The sequence below is a fragment of the Spermophilus citellus genome (assembly GCF_964194105.1).
Source record: "Spermophilus citellus genome assembly, chromosome: 1".
NCBI classification, from domain to species: Eukaryota; Metazoa; Chordata; class Mammalia; order Rodentia; family Sciuridae; genus Spermophilus; species Spermophilus citellus.
In genome coordinates this window covers 43,267,218-43,286,240 of record NC_138182.1, presented here as the reverse complement: position 1 = coordinate 43,286,240, position 19,023 = coordinate 43,267,218, and the positions used below count along the sequence as shown (strand labels likewise).

The window sequence follows — 19,023 nt, the reverse complement described above, 5'->3', positions numbered from 1 at the left end:
CTGGCTTCCATCTGACCCAGATATCTGAGTAATTATTAACTGTTATATATTTTAAAAAATAGAATAAAAAACATTAAGAGAGTAAAAAGGCAAGCCAAAGATTAAGAGATAAATATATATACACATGTCATTCAAATGCATATCTAAGGAAATCCTCCAAATCAAGAAAAGCAATCCCAATCAAAAACTAGTCAAAGACTTGAATTTGTACTTCATAAGAGAATATTACAACAGGCAATAAGCATATGACAAGATGCTCAACACCATTAGTCAGGAGGGAGCTGGCACAACATGGGAGAAAGGTGCAACATTACCAAGTATTGATTAATGTAACAGAAAAATTACATGCCATTAGCAGAAGGACAAATTCATTCAACCACTTTGGCAAATTGTTTGGCCCTAGCCAATAAAGCTAAACATACAACTACCCTATGACCTAGCATATATAATAATGAGTATTAATGTCGCAAAATACTGTAAAATATGTGCGAAAGAAAGTTTACAGCAGCTTTATTCACAACAGGCCAACCTAAAAACAACCCAAATGACCAACAGAAGAATATTAAAATTATATGCATAATCTCAAAACTAAATTTTATAGAACAATAACAATGAAACAATTTTCAACTACATATGATAGGGATAAATCTCACAAAATAATTTTGAGCCCTAGAAATCACATAACTAAGAATACAAATATGATTTCATTTATATAAACTTCTGGGAATAGGCAAAGTAAATTTATGATGATGGAAATCGAAAAGGGGTTATCACTGGGGAGCAGGGAAGGCTTAAAAGCTTTGTGAGGTGAAGATGTTCTGTATATTAATCTGTGTGGAGGTTACACAGATGTGCTGGAGTCTATGTGCATGCGTGTTTATGTAAAACTTCATTCAAACTTTGCATTTAAGATTTATATATTGTAATTATATTACAATGTCAATAAAAAGTAAACAAAATGAAAAAATTGAAAAAAATTCAATGAAAGTGAACACGAGCATTGTGGAAAGATTATCTCATACACTGCCAATGGGAGAGCAGACTAGGCCAACTTTTATGACAGATATTTGGCAGCATCTATCAATACTATAAACACACATACCCTTTAACCCAGCAAATCCATTTCTAGGTATCCATCCTTAGAAATACTTGGGTAAATTTTTTATGTACAAAGTCAATAATGGCCACTTTTTACTAGTTAAAGACTCATAAGAACTTAACTAGTTAAAACAACAAAAAGGCCAGGACATCTGTAAACTTCCTACACATCTTTAAAGAATGAGGTTTGTGATCAGGATGGTGGCTCATGCCTGTAATCCCAGCTACTTGGGAGGCTGAGGCAGGAGGGTTACAAGTTCAAGGCTAGTCTAGACCCTGAACAAAAATGGCTCAGGGTATGGCTCAGTGGCAGAGTGTTTGCCTATTATGATCAAGGCCCTGGGTTTAATCTACAGTATTACATTAAAACAATAATGATAATAATAAAGAGGTTTGTTATATATTAATATTGGACGATCTCCAAGTAAAATTTTCAATGTCTAAAAAAACAAAATGCATTAGTTCAAAAATGGAAGGGAAAAAAAAAAAGATCATATCCTTCATTTATGTCCTATACAAACGGAGGCTCTCTGGAAAAATAAACTGGGTTGCCTCTGAGAAAAAAGATTAGCTGAGAGACAAATATTAAAAGGACTTGTTTACTATATCTTCACTATATTTTTTATAAAAAGTAAAAAAAAAAGTTACTAAAGCAAAGATTTCAGAATTGGGAATGGAGAGATTTTAAGAGTTTGGTTTTTGCTCCTTTGTATAACATACATATTCTCAGTTAAAATGAGCACTGAGAATATCAACAATATTAAGGAACTCACCCATACTGTGTCGTTGTCAATACTTCTCCTCTCTTTTCCCTTTCAAGTTTTAACTTTTTCTTCCTTTCAATGTTAGCCAGAGTTGGGTAATTTCTAGAAAATAAAAGAAGTTAATCATGAAAATGTTTTTTTGAGTATAACTTTAAGCAACCAAGTAACTACTGAGTTTAGAAGTTTTTAATGACTAAAAGAAATCAATAAAAATCTTCAATTACTTCTAGAATTTTTTAAAGAGGGAAGAATGTAAACTATAACAATGTTACTCAAGGCACAGACCAGCTGCTGATCCACCAACTTTGCTACCAGTCTACAACTAGGTAAGAAGCTTATGCTAGAATTTTTTTAAAAGTATATAACGTGCTCAAACTGATCTAATATGTCTACTTAGCATGTACCTACAATTACTTAAGAAAAATTATAAGTCTATTCAGTTACTTATGCAAATATATGCTAGATACACTTGAAATTACCAAAATAAGTGATAGTTCTCAAAAAACTGTATCTTGGGAAGAACAGGAAAAGCTCAAGAACAGCTATAACATAAGACAAAATATAATAAGTACCCAAAAGACTATAAAGATTTGGTGGGTGGCGGCCTGGGAAATAGCTCTGTTGGTAGATGCACAAGGCCCTGGGTTCAATCTCCAGCACCCCCCGCCACACACACACACACACACACACACACACACACACACCAAGATTTGGTGGGGGGAAGGAAAGATTATATCAAAATGCAGAAATCCAGGAAGAAAGGAATTTGAAGGAAATTGTAAATGCTGTTAAGAAATAGCAACCATAAGGGAACTTCAGAGTGTTCTAAGTAGAACAAACAATATAAACAAATCAAGATCTCAGAAAGTCCAAAAGATACCCAGGGAATAATTTTCTATGAAACTTAAAATAGTTATAGGCAGTCAGACTGGAAAGGGAGGTTCAGGCCAAAAGTTTATACTTAAGTCAGCACATGATGAAAAGCTACAGAAAGTTATGAACTGGGAGAGATATGTTTGAGGCTATGATTAAGATACAGTCTGACAGCAATATGCAAGATGAATCGCTTTCTTTGTTTCTTGGCACAGCTATGTGGAGATACAGGCCTCAAACTCTGATGCTGAAGAAGATAGAGCACTGAAATATAAAAAACACAAAAGAAGGGAAACACAGACTGCTCTCACCACACAGCTGGCCACTGATAAGGGTAAATTTTGAGAAACGTTAAATTGTGTTCTGCCATTGTTTCTAGGACACTTCATCTTTTTCTTCTTAACATCTGCATGACTAACTTGAGTAGCACAGACAATAAAATATAAGGCCTAGAGGTTAACCATACAGGAAGATGGGAACGGAAATGACACTGGTAGGTGGTGAAGTAATCAGAAAAAAAGGTGATGAATTTCAATAAGGGCAGTACAAAGCAATACATCCAGCCAAGAAAAATAACCTCCATAAATAAAAGATGATGAATGTCCAAGATATAAATAAACCTAAGAGGAAAAGATCAAGGTCACAGGAGATAAAAATCTGATAGCAAGTCAGCAATATATGACTATACTTTTAGAAAACACACATAATCTAAGGTTATTTGAAGTGGACTCTGGCTCTTGTTCAAATACGAACTCTTCTTCCCATAATACTCGAAAATGGTCAGTATTCTCAAGGCACTGTGTCAGTTCAGTTGAAAAGGATCATTAAGGAAAAATAAAACTTGGAAGAGATTCAGAAGAGACTCCAAGTTGATTAAGAGGGTGAAAAAATAAAACCTCTGAAGAAAGATGAAAGAAACTATTTATAGCATCTAAAAGATGAGAAGTGACAATAAAATAGTCTTAAAGGGAGGATGGCAGCCAGCTGTTCTCAATCTGAAGACAGAATATGCAGAAGCAGAAATGATGAGAAAAACAGTGATGATTTTCACAGGTCCCACAGTTGTTAGATAGGGAACTCAGAGATCCTCAACCCTGCCACAATTCTCAAGTTCTCTTATTTGTCCTTATGGTGTTTCCTCACTATTTTTGTTCTGAGTGTTGCAGATGGTTAACATGGTGGGCCACAGAACACACAATACAATTTGTATCGCAATGCATCTTGTACAGGTAAGCAGATGCTAAGTATGTGCTTATCAATGGAAAAGAATTTAAACATTTGTTGCAGAAAGTGGATTCAAAGGATATAAGAATTACTTAAATGAGACATTTAAGATTCAACGGAAACTTGCCAGTAGAAGGCTTTCAAAACAGCTAACTTTCTTGCTCTGGCAGATTAAAGTATCATATTCCTAAAGGTAAAGAATCTTTTAAATATCCCTTCCAAAGTTATAAGATTCTATTTTTCAGTGCTGAAAAGAATCAAATCCTCTTCCAAAATTTGTACCATTCTTATTTATATGGAACCCAGAGACTAAAAATTAGAGAATATAAAGATACTAGAAAACAAAATTATCACAAAGGAAGGAAACCAGAAACTCAAGACCCAGCCACATACACCAAAAACAACCAGGAAGCCCTACTCCACCAAAATAAAACAGATATAAGAATAAGGAAAAGTAAAGGATAAGATACAGTTCAGATTCTTGAAGATACAAAATAACAAAGACACTACTAAAAAAAAATCATAAATTATGCTTTAGATTACAGAATTATAAAACTTGCTCCAATATCTCCTGTTAGAGAATGTTACGAAGTTATAAAGATGCAACAAGGGATATTTTCAGTTACCCTATATTTTTATCTGCTAAAATAACTATTTCTCCCTTGACTTCCTCTATCTTTCCTCAATATCCCAAGAACTGGTCTTGACATCAAATGCTCTTCTTCCTTTTCCCTCTTTCACTTCTTACATCCTCTTTGACATCCCCCTTGCCTATACCTTAAGTCTCTGATGACAATCCTTACGTACTATAGAACTTATAAATGGGCAAAACTGTACCAATCATTATTTCAGCTCTTATCATTCAAGTCACATTATGCTCTCCAACTTTTTCCTTATTCTCAAATTACTACCCATTCATTGACTTTTCTTCTAGGCTTATTCTCTGTAAAACACAATCCCTCTTTACTCTCACTGAAACACACTGCTTCAACGTAAGATATGATTATGTTTCTATTTCAAAGACTTTCTGAACTTCAAAAAGATGTAACTTATTAAAGAGCAAACCACCTCTGTTGGGATTTTGCATAAACTAGGGACACAAAAGGATCTTCTGGGCCACAGTGAGTACTAAAATAAAATTACAACTACTCCACCTAGTGGACTCCCTATCTGCTGGGAAATATGAGACACTGCTTCCAAAAAAGAAAGATTTTAGAAACAAACTTTAGAAATAAATCTCTACCACTCAGTATCACCTAATGCCAAATCATACATCTGTACCTCACAGATCAGGAATTAAGAAAGAATTATCTTTTCCCCAAAAGGCATATATTGTTTTGTAAGCTATTAGAGGGAAGATTTGTAGTTTTTAAATACAGTGGGCCACTGAGTTTGACTAATATGAAAAAAATAATGATGGATAAAGACAAAGATGTGTGCTCTTTAAAGACAAAGGAGCAATAAACAAAGCAAATTATAGAGTTTCTTCCAACTTTAAAAGTTCTACTCTGGGAAATATTCTGTAAGTTTTTCTAATATAGCAACTACACGAAGACTTTATCTTTCCTGCATGTCAAAGAGTACAGTGTGTTCCTCAGAAAAAATGTAGCTTTCACAAGAAAGATAAAATTCTAAGAAACAGAATTATTCTGACATACCAATGTAGAATTCATTCTTTTTAGGAGTTCAAGTAACATTTTTTTTAGAAGTTGAAAATAACATAAACCTATAAAGTATGTTTTCATAATAGACTTTTTTTTAATTAGGTGGGTGTGGTGGTGCATTCAGTCCAGTAATCCCAGCAACTGAGGAAGGCTGAGGCAGGAGGGTCTCCAGTTTGAGGACAGCCTGAAACTTAGCAAGAAACTTAGTGAGATCTCGTCTCAAAATAAAAACTGAAAATTTTTATTGGGAATGTAGCTCAGTGGTAAGATACCCCAGGGTTAAATTCCTGGTACCAGAAACAAAAACCAAACATATAAAACTGCTGGTGGGGAGAGTATTAGTGTATTTTTGAGAAATCTATCAGGCATACCAAAAGGAGAGAAATATTTTCCATATTTTCTATTAATGAGGCATAATGTGAATGTTTCAGAATATACTATGAGCAAGAATTTGGGAAATAAGATATGGAAGAACATTAGATGAATTTGCCAAGTGTAAAAAGATAATATCAGAGCAATTTTTTGTTGTTGTTTTGTTTTGGTACTGGTGATTGAACCCAAGGACATTAACCACTCAATCTTTTTTTTTTTTTTTTTTTTGTATTTTATTTAGAGGCAGGGTTTCACTGAGTTGCTTAGGGCCTCACTAAGTTGCTGAGGCTGCCTTTGAATTCACAATCCTCCAGCTTCAGCCTCCTGAGCCTCTGGGATTACAGATGTGTGCTACCGTACTGGGCCAGAGCACTTATGGACACAGCTACATCATAGGAACAAATACACCTCATCCAAAATTGTCACCCTCACCCAATTTCCTCATTCTGCTTAAACATCTCTAAAATTCACAAATCTATAACTCTACTTTTCACTCAATACACTGCCCATTCCTTTTACAAGGCACTTCTGATTTGGTCACAGTGTACCCTTAGCCCACATTCTAGAAACTAGAGCTAAATATCTTCTCAACCTCCACCTGTCCTTCATAAAAAGAATCACCAATAAGCATGGTAAACATCCCTTTATTCAGAATTTACTTCCAAATTTCACTAACAGTTTTGAAATTCAAAAAGCTTCAAACTGTGCCACCAATTCCAAAGCAAACATTGCGAACTGTATGTTCTCCTCTCTTCCTTAACCATTTTGTTTGGGGACATTCCATCAACTCCACTGCCACTGAAGGTGGCAAAGCATCCTACTTCTAGCCAATGAGATCTATATGGATATCTCCTGGTTAGAGCTAAAAACACATCTACTGCTTTCCCAATGAAAAGGGGGAAACTAGGCTGTGTCCTTTTGCCTCTTTCTTCTTTATGCCTAGAATATGGGCTTAATATTTGGATATGTGGAAACTTTCTGGTGGGCAAGATGGAAAAAAAACCTTATTGAAGAAAAAAGAGAGAGCTAATGCCCAATGCTGCTGTCGAGCAACAACAGCAGCCCAGCCTTTTCTGGGGTGTGTGTGTGTGTGTGTGTGTGTGTGTGTGTGTTTAGACCCCTTTGTCCTAAGCCACTGTTGTAAAGTTCCATTTCCTGGAGCATGATCCTAACTGATTCAAGCACCACTGCACCCTAGCCACCCACTTTAATCTGAATACTTTTCATGCTCAAAAGGCATTTCTTGGTCTAAAATGCCTCCCACTAAAAGATTTGGCAGTTTCTTTTAAAGGTAAACATGTATTTAACATTATGACGAGCCAATCCCACTCTCAGGTATTTATCCAAGTCAAATATACATATACTCAAAACAAAAATTATATATGAATTTTATAAAGGCTTTTTAAAGGCCAAATACTGGAATCAACCCTCAATTAGGAAAAGGATAAATAAACTGATACAACCACACAATGAAAGAGGAAAAAAACATTCTGCAATAAAGTGAATCGTGCTACATACAAGAACATGGATAAACCTTGAATCAGACTGAAGAAGCCACATACTGCATGATTATACATACATGGCACTCTGCAAAGGCATGAATATATGAACAGAACACAGTTTTGACAGGAGCAGTGGGGCACACTTATGATTCCAGTGACTAGGGAGGCTGAAGCAGGAAGATTACAAGTTCAAGACCAGCCTCAACAATTTAGTGAGACCCTGTCTCAAAGTAAAAAATAAAAGAGGCTACGGGTGTGGCTCAGTGGTTACATGCCCCCAGATTCAATCAACAGTATTGAGGGAAAAAAAAAAAACAGATAAGTGGTTGCCAGGAGAGGCCAACCACAAAGGACATGATGGAATTTGGAGGTGATGAAACACCATTAATTTATTTGTGGTGGTGTTTATGTAACTTTATACATTTGTCATAACTACCCATTAAAAAGGGTGAATTATACACTATGCTATATTATACCTTAAAACAAATTAGGGCAGCATTTCACCTCTTACAGGAAACCAGGCAAAACAAACTGATGTGCCTCTGAAAGACCAGACATTATTGTCCCTACATGGCTAAAATTAATGCTTCGATTGCCATGGTCTTATGGGCACCTCTTTTTTTATTTTTCCTACATCTCCACTTGGAGTTATGAGCCTTAAAGGCAAGAGTCCACTCCTTTTTGTTTTGGGTGACCTTAGTCATAAACAGCAAAACCTTTGCTCTTTCAAATACTGAATATTTACCTCAAATTTCAAGCTAAGCTACTATCAAGAAGTTACTCATAGATTTCATAATTTCCACTAATCCATATTCAAAGGTTGCTGAGATTTCCTGCTAACATTAGAAAATCAAACTAGTCTTTAACCAGGGACTGTCATATAAATACATACTACCTAAGCTAGTTTTCACCTTCAAATAATAATATTCTCAAGTTTCTCCAGCCAGTGGAAGTATTTTTCTTTAAGCACTTGTTTCATAAAACCACAAGGGGGCGGGCACAGTTTACATTCAGGCTGGGACAAGCTACTTTAGAAAGCAGTGCATTCAGAGATAACTTGGTTTGTCTCAGTGGTCTGTCCTATGTGGTGAGAATTTGAGTCTCAAAAATCCAGCATTTTAAGTGCTACTCGTGACATTACTGACTTGTAACCATAACTATTAATCAGATCAACACATTTCTGCCCAACTTCTCTAAAAACAATGAGTATTGTTCAAAATTTCAGCAAGCTTTCTCTAATCACTTACTTGTATGCAACACAATAGAATTACAACCAAAATAAAAATAATTTAAAACCCCACTTACATTATTAATATTTACAAGCATTCCTTATATCTCTGATACCCTGGGATATTTAAAAGCCATGTGAAAGATATTCTTACCTAATGCTTACCATTTATTCAAGAATAAAAAACAAATGCAAAAAGTTTGCCAACAGGGCAATAAGGGACATCTATGCTAAATAGGCATAGAAGGGGACTCCATATTGAAAGAAAAGCAAGACATTCCTCTAAAGAGATGAGGGGAAAAATATCCCCCAACATGGCAGGACTTCTGCTGGGCTAAGAGCAGTGACTAGGAAAAAAAAACAAAAACAAAAAAACCCAATCAATAAATGGGCCAAGGAGCTGAACAGACACTTCTCAGAAGATATATAATCGATCAACAAATATATGAAAAAAAAGTTCAACATCTCTAGTAATTAGAGAAATGTAAATCAAAACTACTCTAAGATTTCATCTCACTCTAGTCAGAATGGTAGTTATTAAGAATACAAGTAACAATAAGTGTTGGCAAGGATGTAGGGGGAAAAGGCACACTTATACATTGCTAGTGGGACTGCAAATTGGTACAACCAATCTGGAAAGCAGTATGGAGATTCCTTAGAAAACTTGGAATGGAACCACCATTTGACCCAGCTATCCCACTCCTCAGTTTATACCCAAAGGACTTAAAAATAGCATACTACAGTGACACAGGCACATCAATGTTTATAGCAGCACAATTCACAACAGCTAAATTGTGGAACCAACCTCTATGTCCTTCAACAGATGAATGGATAAAGAAACTATTATATATATATTTTATATATATATATATATATATATATATATATATATATATATATATATCCATCCCCAATGGAATATTACTCAGCATTAAAAGGGAATAAAATCATGGCATTTGCAGGTAAATGGACGGAGTTGGAAAATATCATGCTAAGTGAAGCAAGCCAATCTGAAAAAACCAAATGTTTTCTCTGATAACTGGATGCTGATCCATAATGGGGGTGGGGGAGAGCAGAGGAGGAATGGAGGAACTCTGAATAGGGCAAAGGGAAGGGAGGAGAAGGGAGGGGGCCCATGGGTAGGAAAGATGGTAGAATGAGATGAACATCATTACCCTAGGTACACGTAAGAAGACACAAATGGTATGACTCTATGTACAAGCAGAGAAATGAAAATGTGTGCTCCATTAGTGTACTATGAACTGAAATGCATTCTGCTGTCATGTATAACAAATTAGAACAAATAAATAAATTTTTAAAAAAAGATTTTCTAGAAGCATTAGCAAAATTAAGAGGTCAAGGGCTAGGGATGTAGCTCAGCTGGAAGAATAGTTTCCTAGCATGACCAAGGCCCAGGGTTTGATCCCCAGCATGGGAAAAAGAAGAAAAAGAAAACTGAGAGGTTAAAAAGTCCAAAAACCTGTATGTAATATGATAAATAGCAAGTTTAGCTGAGACCTAAATTTCTCTAAGTAATAATGTGACAGTAATCAAAAAAGATAAACTAGCTCACATTAGAATCCTGAGTGCCAGTTTTAAGGAGCTTTGATTTGTTATTTTCACCTTGCTAAGATAAAATCAGTTTAACAGAAATTTTAAGTTTATATTACACAGTCTCCTGTATAACTAAGAAACATACATATACTGAACATTTAATTTTCATCCACAAAAGAACTAATACAAAAAAAATAAAATAAAATTTCTCATCGTCAAGTTAAGTTCCTTAAGTCAGATAACACTGCTGGGCATTCACTTGCAGAGTATATTTCAATTGTGTGGTTCTCTGGAACAAGACATAGAACGTCTTTACATTGAACCAGGGTCAAGACTGCCAGGTGAGTAAGATAAAGAACAATGGATGATGTTATTTAAGGGCACTGAGGTACTGACAAGAGTGGCTGAAGTGCGCTATGTTGGGTAAGGCAGTGAAGAGAGAAAGGGAGTGTAAGAAAGAAGGTAAAAAACAAGGGATGGGAAGACTCAACTAATCCAAACCCACACAGAGGGTAACAGTAATAGGTGGGTGGACGTGTGGGAAGGGATGATCAAAAAGGAATATGTCTGGGGGCTGGGGCTGGGGCTCAGTGGCAGAGCGCTTGCCTTACACATGTGAGGCACTGGGTTCGATCCTCAGCACCACATAAAAATAAATGAATAAAACAAAGACATGCTGTTCATCTACAACTACAAAAAAACTTTTTTAAAAAGAAATAGAAAAAAAAAAAAAAGGAGTATGTCTAACGTCTAACTTGAAAATTCAGTGGCCATGAAGGTAAATGGCTGAAACCTCATGGAGGTGAAGAACACTGGAAATCTGAAGGTTAAAAGGTAGTGAATGAGTACCTTTGCAGCATCTATCATGCCAAGAGCAGGTAGCAAAGACAACTTCTCTTGTTAAGAATTACTGGGGGTGGATGTTAGAATTGAAGAGAGAACTACGAACAGATGGCAGAAAGCTCACAGAAGGGCCATGGAATAATCATCTGGAGATCCCCATCAACATAGGTCCAACATATGTCACAAAATCTACTGTCACTTTTTGTTCTTGTTTTATGTGAGCTTTCATTAGCAATCTCAGTTGCTAATCCAATCTTTCTATTGAAATTCTCTCCTCCACTGTTCCATGATAGGAAGTCCTATTTCTTATGCCTGTCTGGCTCCCACCCAACAGATGTATTTGGTCTCTATTAGACCTTTAAATGTTGGAAAGGGTCAAGATTCTCTGTCAGGCTACCCTCTCTTTTCATTTCTCTCTGCCTCCCTCTCCCCCCTTGGGATCTATTCCACATTCACAGCTCCATAATTCAAAAAAAATCTCTGACCCAGGCCTGCCAAGTATCAATGCTTACTCAACATCTTCAAGCAGCTAAAATAACAATGAAATCAAAGTATACAAAATCAACCCTGACTCCTTCCAGGGTTCTCTATCTCAGCTACCATCTTTCATTGAAGTGCTCAGACCAGAAACTTGGAAGTCCCCTCAAAACCTCTCTCCTTCTCAACCTCATAACCATTTAATCACCAAGTACTGTCTATTTTCACTTCCCCAATGTTCTGCATATACCAGTTCTCTCCATCCCTGCATCAGACACCTTTTTAAAGCTCTATAATTTCTTATCTATACTTTCAGCTCCTTGAACATGCCAATCACTGGCCACTACTCCCTGCTTACTCCTTATCTTTTCATAGTCCTGAGTTCAGATCAACCTTTTTTAGTCATGAAAAACCCTAAACTTCCAGACTACATGAGGTCCTCTTCCTCTTCCATGCTGAAAGGGAAGAAAACTGGAGGACTATGGGAGAGGGCAAAAGCTACATAATAGAAGAATCATTAAAGTTGCTTACCATTAATTTAATAGTGGTTCCATGTTTCCCATTTATGTAAAAATTTAATTTATACAACCACTAGAACTAAAAGAACCAAAGTTGGCAAATCTAAAGATCATTTCTGACCTTCCTTATTGCCTTAAGTAAACTTAAAACATGACTCAATAAGAATTTAATAACTTCATTTACTTTATAATCATTGCTGACTAGTAACCATTTCATTTCCCTCAAAAGAATTAAACATTTATAAAAGGGAAAGCACCACTTAAATGTATTGTCCTCCAATTGATCAAAGTCAGAGATAAGTATCAAAGGGAAAAACAAAAAAAATCTTAGTGTCTTAATAGGCCACTTCCACCCAACTAGAGGACACAATCTTCAACACCATCATTGTCAGCTGGTTTCCCTCAGAATTACCTCTAAAGTCTTAAAAGGCAATAACTAACTTTTTCACAGAATCTAATGCTTACAATTGACCTTGGTCGAAAACCGCAAAATCTTTGTTCTTTCAAATACAGAACATTTACCTCAAATTTCAAGCTAAACTACTGTCAAGAAGTTACTCAAGGATCTCATATTTTCCATTAAGAAATATTCAAAGGTTGCTGAGATTTCTTGCTAACATTGGAAAATCAAACTAGAAACCAGCTGATAACATCTGGCACATCACTACCTGCAAAAATGGATTTAAACTGAAAATTTCTAAGTTGAACAAAGGACAAATGCAACCTGCTAGTCCAAAGAGTATTAAGTATCTTTCTTGAACTTTAAAAATAACGTCTCTCTTTTTCATCTTAGGCTCTCATTTTTTAATTCCAGGAAAATAGCATTTGACTTTAAAAGTACACTGATCATTAAAATAGTTGAGCCTTAGTCTTCTGCTTCAGGATGAAGTATCTGAAAAGATAGTAAAACAGAGCCCTAGTGGGATTTTTCATAAATATATTCTAGCTAGACATCAACTAAATTTTCTTACCTTATAAATCTAAAACCACAAGCCATAATGAAAGGCTCAAATTTCTTAAACTTTAATTACAGAAATGAATTCCTGGTTTTTTTATAGATAGCAAATGTGTCTTATTCATTGCTATATCCCCTTTGCCTAGCACATAGCAACCATTCAACAATTCTCTATTGAGTAATCAAAAGAATAAACATAGCAAAGTATTACACACTTTAAAAATAAAAGCACACACCCATTAATGCCTCAGTCACTGAATATCTAATAGTGGCTTATAGTAGCTCCCTCTCAAAGAATATAGTCCAATTATGAAATATTTGTTATCTAAATAGAATTCTTATTAAGTCTCCCCAAGAAAACTACATTCAGTAATAATCTCATATAATACTAGCTTATAGTCCCGCTCCCTAGCGCTAACATTACAAAGGAATTCAATGAATTTAACTACACTTATAAAAAATACATGCCTATCTTAAAATCAAGTAACAAAATTTTTTAAAATAATTTTTAAAAATATTTTCTTTTTAGTTGTAGACAGACACACTACCTTTATTTTATTTTTTTATGTGGTACTGAGGATTGAACCCAGTGCCTCACACATGCAAGGCAAGCACTGTACCACTGAGCCACAACCCCAGCCCCAAGTAGCAATATTCTTAAAGTTACTATGTACCAACTCTGAAGGACTAGTCATTTTCAGCTGAATATTTGCAATGTTTAAAAAAAAAAAATTTCCTTTTACAAGTTATTAAGATCAGACTGGCCATTATTTTGAAGTACCCAGCCTTGCCACAGTATAAGAAGTTTATTTCTCTAGTTCTGAACTCTTTATACTCACTTTCTTCTTTCTTCCCTCCATCTTGCAATCTCCTCTGGCGTGTCTAACTTGATCTTCTTCATACCAGGAGCATGCATCTAGGGGCAAAAAGCCTGCTGAACACCAGGAAGCATATTGTGTGCTTTTGATTGACTGGAAAACTTTGTATCAAACATTAAATTTATAAGCAGAAATTATTTTAAAACTAAGTTAAGCAGGTTTTATCCATCCTTATTATGACTTTTCCTTTAAGGAAAAAGGAATAATTTCCTCATATATTTAAATTAATGTTATTGATGGGGAACAAAAGGAGTAACATAACTGTAGTTATAAAGCCAATTTTTCTTTTTTTCATATATAAACACACACTCCAAATTTCTATCAAAAATATAAATAAAAGGCCATTTTGCTACATAAATTTCTGAACAACCAAGGAAAGCCTTCTTTCTTTCTTTTTTTTTTTTTAACTTTTTAAAACATTTTAGATAAAATTTTTCAAACAATACTTAAGATCCATAGCATCTTTACAGGATGGGGAGCTAATATAACCTATTTTCTCAATTGATTTTAAATATCCAAGTAAATAATTTACCAACCAATATTGAGGATAGCATCTGAAGAAATGAGTAGACATAAAAACTTTACGAGCTGGGATTGTGGCTCAGTGGTAGAGCACTTGCCTAGTATGAGGCACTGGGTCTGATTCTCAGCCCCACATAAAAATAAATGAATAAAATAAAGGTCCATCAACAACCAAAAAATTTTTTTAAAAATTAAGTAGCAAGTTATAAAACCAGTACAGAATTTAGAGTCAAAAAAACTCAAGTGCAAGATTCTTAGGAAAATTATATTTTTAATCTGTTAGAATTAGGCCTATATTTACCTATTCACACAGTTGTTTGTGAGGATAAAATTAAGTAAGAGATGTAAAACTCCCTTACAAAGTACTCCATAAACATTACTTCCTATTAGACCAAGTGAATAAAAAGCCGTGAAAGAACAGATTAATAAAACAAGAGGAGCATGCAGCCAAAAAAAGAAAAAGTTTAAAAAAACACAAAGACTTACATGTTTCCAGTGAAACTGGACAATCTTCTCATGTGCAGTAAAAGAGCAATCTACTTCAGGACACTGTAACAGTTGTTTAAAAAGACTATTTAATGTTTTCACACTAAGTTTACCCTTTTACATATACAGAGATGTATTCTGGTCTTGTTATATAATTATCCATCTATACAGCCATATTACTTTGTTCTTATGTCAACAGCAAAACAGAGATCACTCCAAAAGTGATCTGTATTTAAAAAGAAAAGATGGTAAGGCACGGTGGCACATGCCTGTAATCCCAGAAAATCAGGAAGCTGAGGCAGGAGGATCACAAGTTGGAGGCCAGTCTGGGCAATTTAGCAAGACTTCGTCTCAAAATTAAAAATAGCTCAGTAGTACAGCAACTCCTGGGCTAAATCCCTAGTAGCTTAAAGTAGAGCACCCCTGGGTAAAATCGAAAGGAAGGAAGGAAGGAAGGAAGGAAGGAAGGAAGAAAAGAAGAAAGGAGAGAGAGGAAGAGAGAAAGAAAAGAGAAAAAAAGAGAAAGAAATAACATTTTCAAAGTATATAGCACAGTATATTTCATTTACTTCATTTAGGTAAAAAACTTGACATCAGCAATGCTATAAAATGTGCTAAAGTTGAAGAATATTTCTATAAATGAAGAGAGAACTTTTTCAAACTAAGAACTTTCTTTTTTTTTAACTTTTAAAAACATTCTAGATAAAATTTTTCAAAAAATACTTAAGATCCACAGCATCTTTACAAGGTGGTGAGCTAAGGCAAATTATAGTGTGGTTAAATAGTCAAGGGATCCTTAACCTTGACCTTGAGCCTTAACCTCTTTAAGGAAAAAGAATTTACAAAGATGCACAGGACAATGAGAGGGAAGGACCTAACTTTTAACAAGCAGTGGAGGTGCTCATGTTCAAAGAGCTGCCACCTCTCCCTTCTATGCTGGTATCTTACTATCCCTGAAGCAGAGGGCATCCCTCTCTCAAACCACAAACTCCAATGCCACTGTCTCTATTCATCAAGTCATCAAAGAACATTTCTACAACAATTACAAACTTTTAAGAAACACACACTCCGAATTTTCTGTCAAAAATATATATAAAAGGCCATTTGGCTACATATATTTCAGAACAACCAAGGAAACCCACTTTTGTATGTTCAGACATGTGTTTGTCATGCTTTTCTTGATCTTTAAAACCACGATCACAGGTATCACAAAATAAGTGAAAAACTTGTTCCTTTCTTCTCTGTAAAGAAAAAAAGAAGAGGGATTAGGCTTTTGGGGGGAAATCTCAAGTCAATAATACAAATGTAACTATCTGCCTAGTAACACATACTTGTGTGATATAACTAAATGTAAATCTAACTAGATTTAATCTAATGTTGTAAACTATGAGTCAATTTTGAATTGGCAATCTAATTAAGACTCAGTACAGAAGATGTCAAAGGATCTAAAAATAAATATTTAAGGCAAACTTACATTTCATCTTTTAGGTAAAGCACTATTTCATGATTTTTTTTAAAAATCACAGAAGGGGGACAAAGCATCATTTCGGTAAGGATTAGTTGTTTTTGAGTCACAATTTGCTATTTTCATGCTTAAACATAACAAAAAGCTTATTATAATGATAGAATATATAGAAATAGAACTCTAATTCTTTAATGCTAGGATTATGTTAATAAATATATGCACTTGCACAATATTTTGTAAACATAAGCCACAAAGTTTTCATGTCAAGTGAAGGACACTAATTTCATGTTGTAGACAGATCCAACTTATTCTAAACTAATAGCATTGTTTATAGATTTTAAATTTAAAAGATCTGATCTGTAAACTATAGAATAAAGGAAGTTTACAGCATTATGCTTCTGAAGTATAAGCATATAATTATAGTGTGGTTAAACTCTTGCTCATTTTTAAAAATAAGACATTTTCATAAAATGATAGATGCCCACTTTTTAAAAAACTGAAGTATTAAAATGAATAAACAATAAATAACATTTATAGCACAAAAATCCTGTCTGAGTTTCAGATATTACTTTATGCATACAGGATAACTAAATATAAACGGTTTTAAGTTATAAATATTAAATTAACCCAATTTTAATGCAAGAAAAAGAAACAGAAGCTACTACTTTTTAACTATAGACACCCATTCCTAAAAGGCATTTCTCTGTTAAAAAAAGATTATGAAAAAACAAAAGGTTTGTGTCGTTTTAGTGTGTTTTTAAATACGTGCTTATAAGAAAAAATTTGGACTTCTAGTCTCCCAAAATTCCATCCCTCATTTCTCAATCTGCTAGTAAGTTTTTAAATTATCAAATTCTAATAACATTTACAGTATCTGTAATTATAGTTCTCAATTATTTTTACTCCTAATATGGTATTGAAAAAGATTCAATGTTTTCTTTATCTATAATTTCTTCACTCATTTTTCAAAATAATTTTGCTTTAAGTCTTTACTTACAGCTAAGATCCTTAAAAATCCTATTGCAGCAAAGCTCTACTATGTCAGTAATGAATGCAAAACATTGAAATAGATATGATAGAAAGAAAAGATAAAATAGTAACAGAAGAATCAAAGCATCATAGTCAAGAAATCTTAGAAATACCTTTTTTTTCTGTTTTTTGCCAGGAGAGAAGTTAACATTAGTGAATTTTGCATCATATTTTGGTGGAAAATAAGAATGATTAACTGAAAAACAAAAACAGATCCATTAATGTTTGCAACTGCTCAATTATTTACAATTTAATTTACTATTTAATTTACATCACAGATACTTGAGTAAAAACACTGGTAAACTACCCATTATAAGAAGAATAGCAGTTCTAACAAATTAGCAAAGACTATGATTAGTTAATGATTTTTCAAATGAAGAAATACTGGTGAGATTACATGTCCATACATGTGTTAGGTACCTAGTACAGGAACGAACACTCTAAACCTGATGAAATTCTCTGAGTTATTTTAAATATTAGAAATGTAACCAGTGAGGGGTAGGGTTGTGTGAGGCACTGGGTCGATCCTCAGCACCACATAAAAAATAAATAAATAAAGGTTAAAAAATGCTTAAAGAAAGAAAGAAAGAAAGAAATGTAACTAGTGAAATCCCTAGTCCTAATCCTTCAGCATCAATTTCACACCAGGAAAACAAAAAGTTGTGAAATATGTCTCCTTTCAAATCCCACCCTTTCTACTCCCTTCCATTCTCATGACATGATTTAGAAACCCTGATCTTCTGCCTATGTTACTATGCCAGCTTTCTAGATTGTCTTCCAGTGCCTAACCCCTCTCTTCCAACAGACCTTGCATTTTGATATCACAAAAATATTTCTCCAATCACATCAATCAGGGTCAAAAATATGCAAATAAGGGGAGATATAGCTCAGTGGTACAGCACTTGCCTACCATGCATAAGGCCTTCGGTTCTTATTCTCAACACTACCCAAGATCCCAAAAAATCTGCAAATGGCTTCCTAAAGTGAGATTCCAGTTTATTTTCTCATCCCACCCTTTCCCCATAATTTCCACATACTCTGCTTTAGTCACACCAGAACACTACAATCTCTAAAACTTGTTATACTGATACCTCTTTAACTCCACCTAAGAAGTAGCTCTTCCCAAATTCTACAGATCTCCTGAGGCTTCTAAAACTTTTCCCAATTTTCTCTGCACTCTAAAAACTACCTTTTATATGCCTCTATCATCCAACATATTGTGCTGTGATTTATACATATCAAATCTGACCTAGCAAATTCATATTCCTACATCCAGTACACAGTAAACACTAATTGTTTGAATTCAACTTAATGTATACTGGGTTTTATAATGAATTGGATAATGATTTTAAGTGAACAATCTTTGTTTTACAAGCTCAATTCCTAGTTTTCTAAATCTGATTCATCCACTCTGCCCTATTTCAGTTAATAACCACTCCATCCTTCCAGTCATTTGGCAAAATTTCTCTCATACACCACATTCAGCAAATCATTTTGATTCTTCCTTTAAAATATATCTGGAGTCTGATTAGTTCTCATCTGATTATTTCTCACCCCCAGATCTCTACCTG

The 19,023-nt window shown here is 34.5% G+C and overlaps 1 protein-coding gene across 1 annotated transcript in view; it reads right to left on the bottom strand.

The window, feature by feature from the left end:
- NUFIP1 (nuclear FMR1 interacting protein 1) overlaps positions 1-19,023 on the bottom strand; it is a 44,824-nt gene that overhangs the window by 25,071 nt on the left and 730 nt on the right. Inside the window, 5 exon segments of the mRNA XM_081307910.1 lie at positions 1,872-1,964; positions 13,912-13,988; positions 14,959-15,021; positions 16,101-16,199; positions 17,566-17,648. Of these exon segments, the coding sequence (XP_081164036.1) occupies positions 1,872-1,964; positions 13,912-13,988; positions 14,959-15,021; positions 16,101-16,199; positions 17,566-17,648 (415 nt within the window).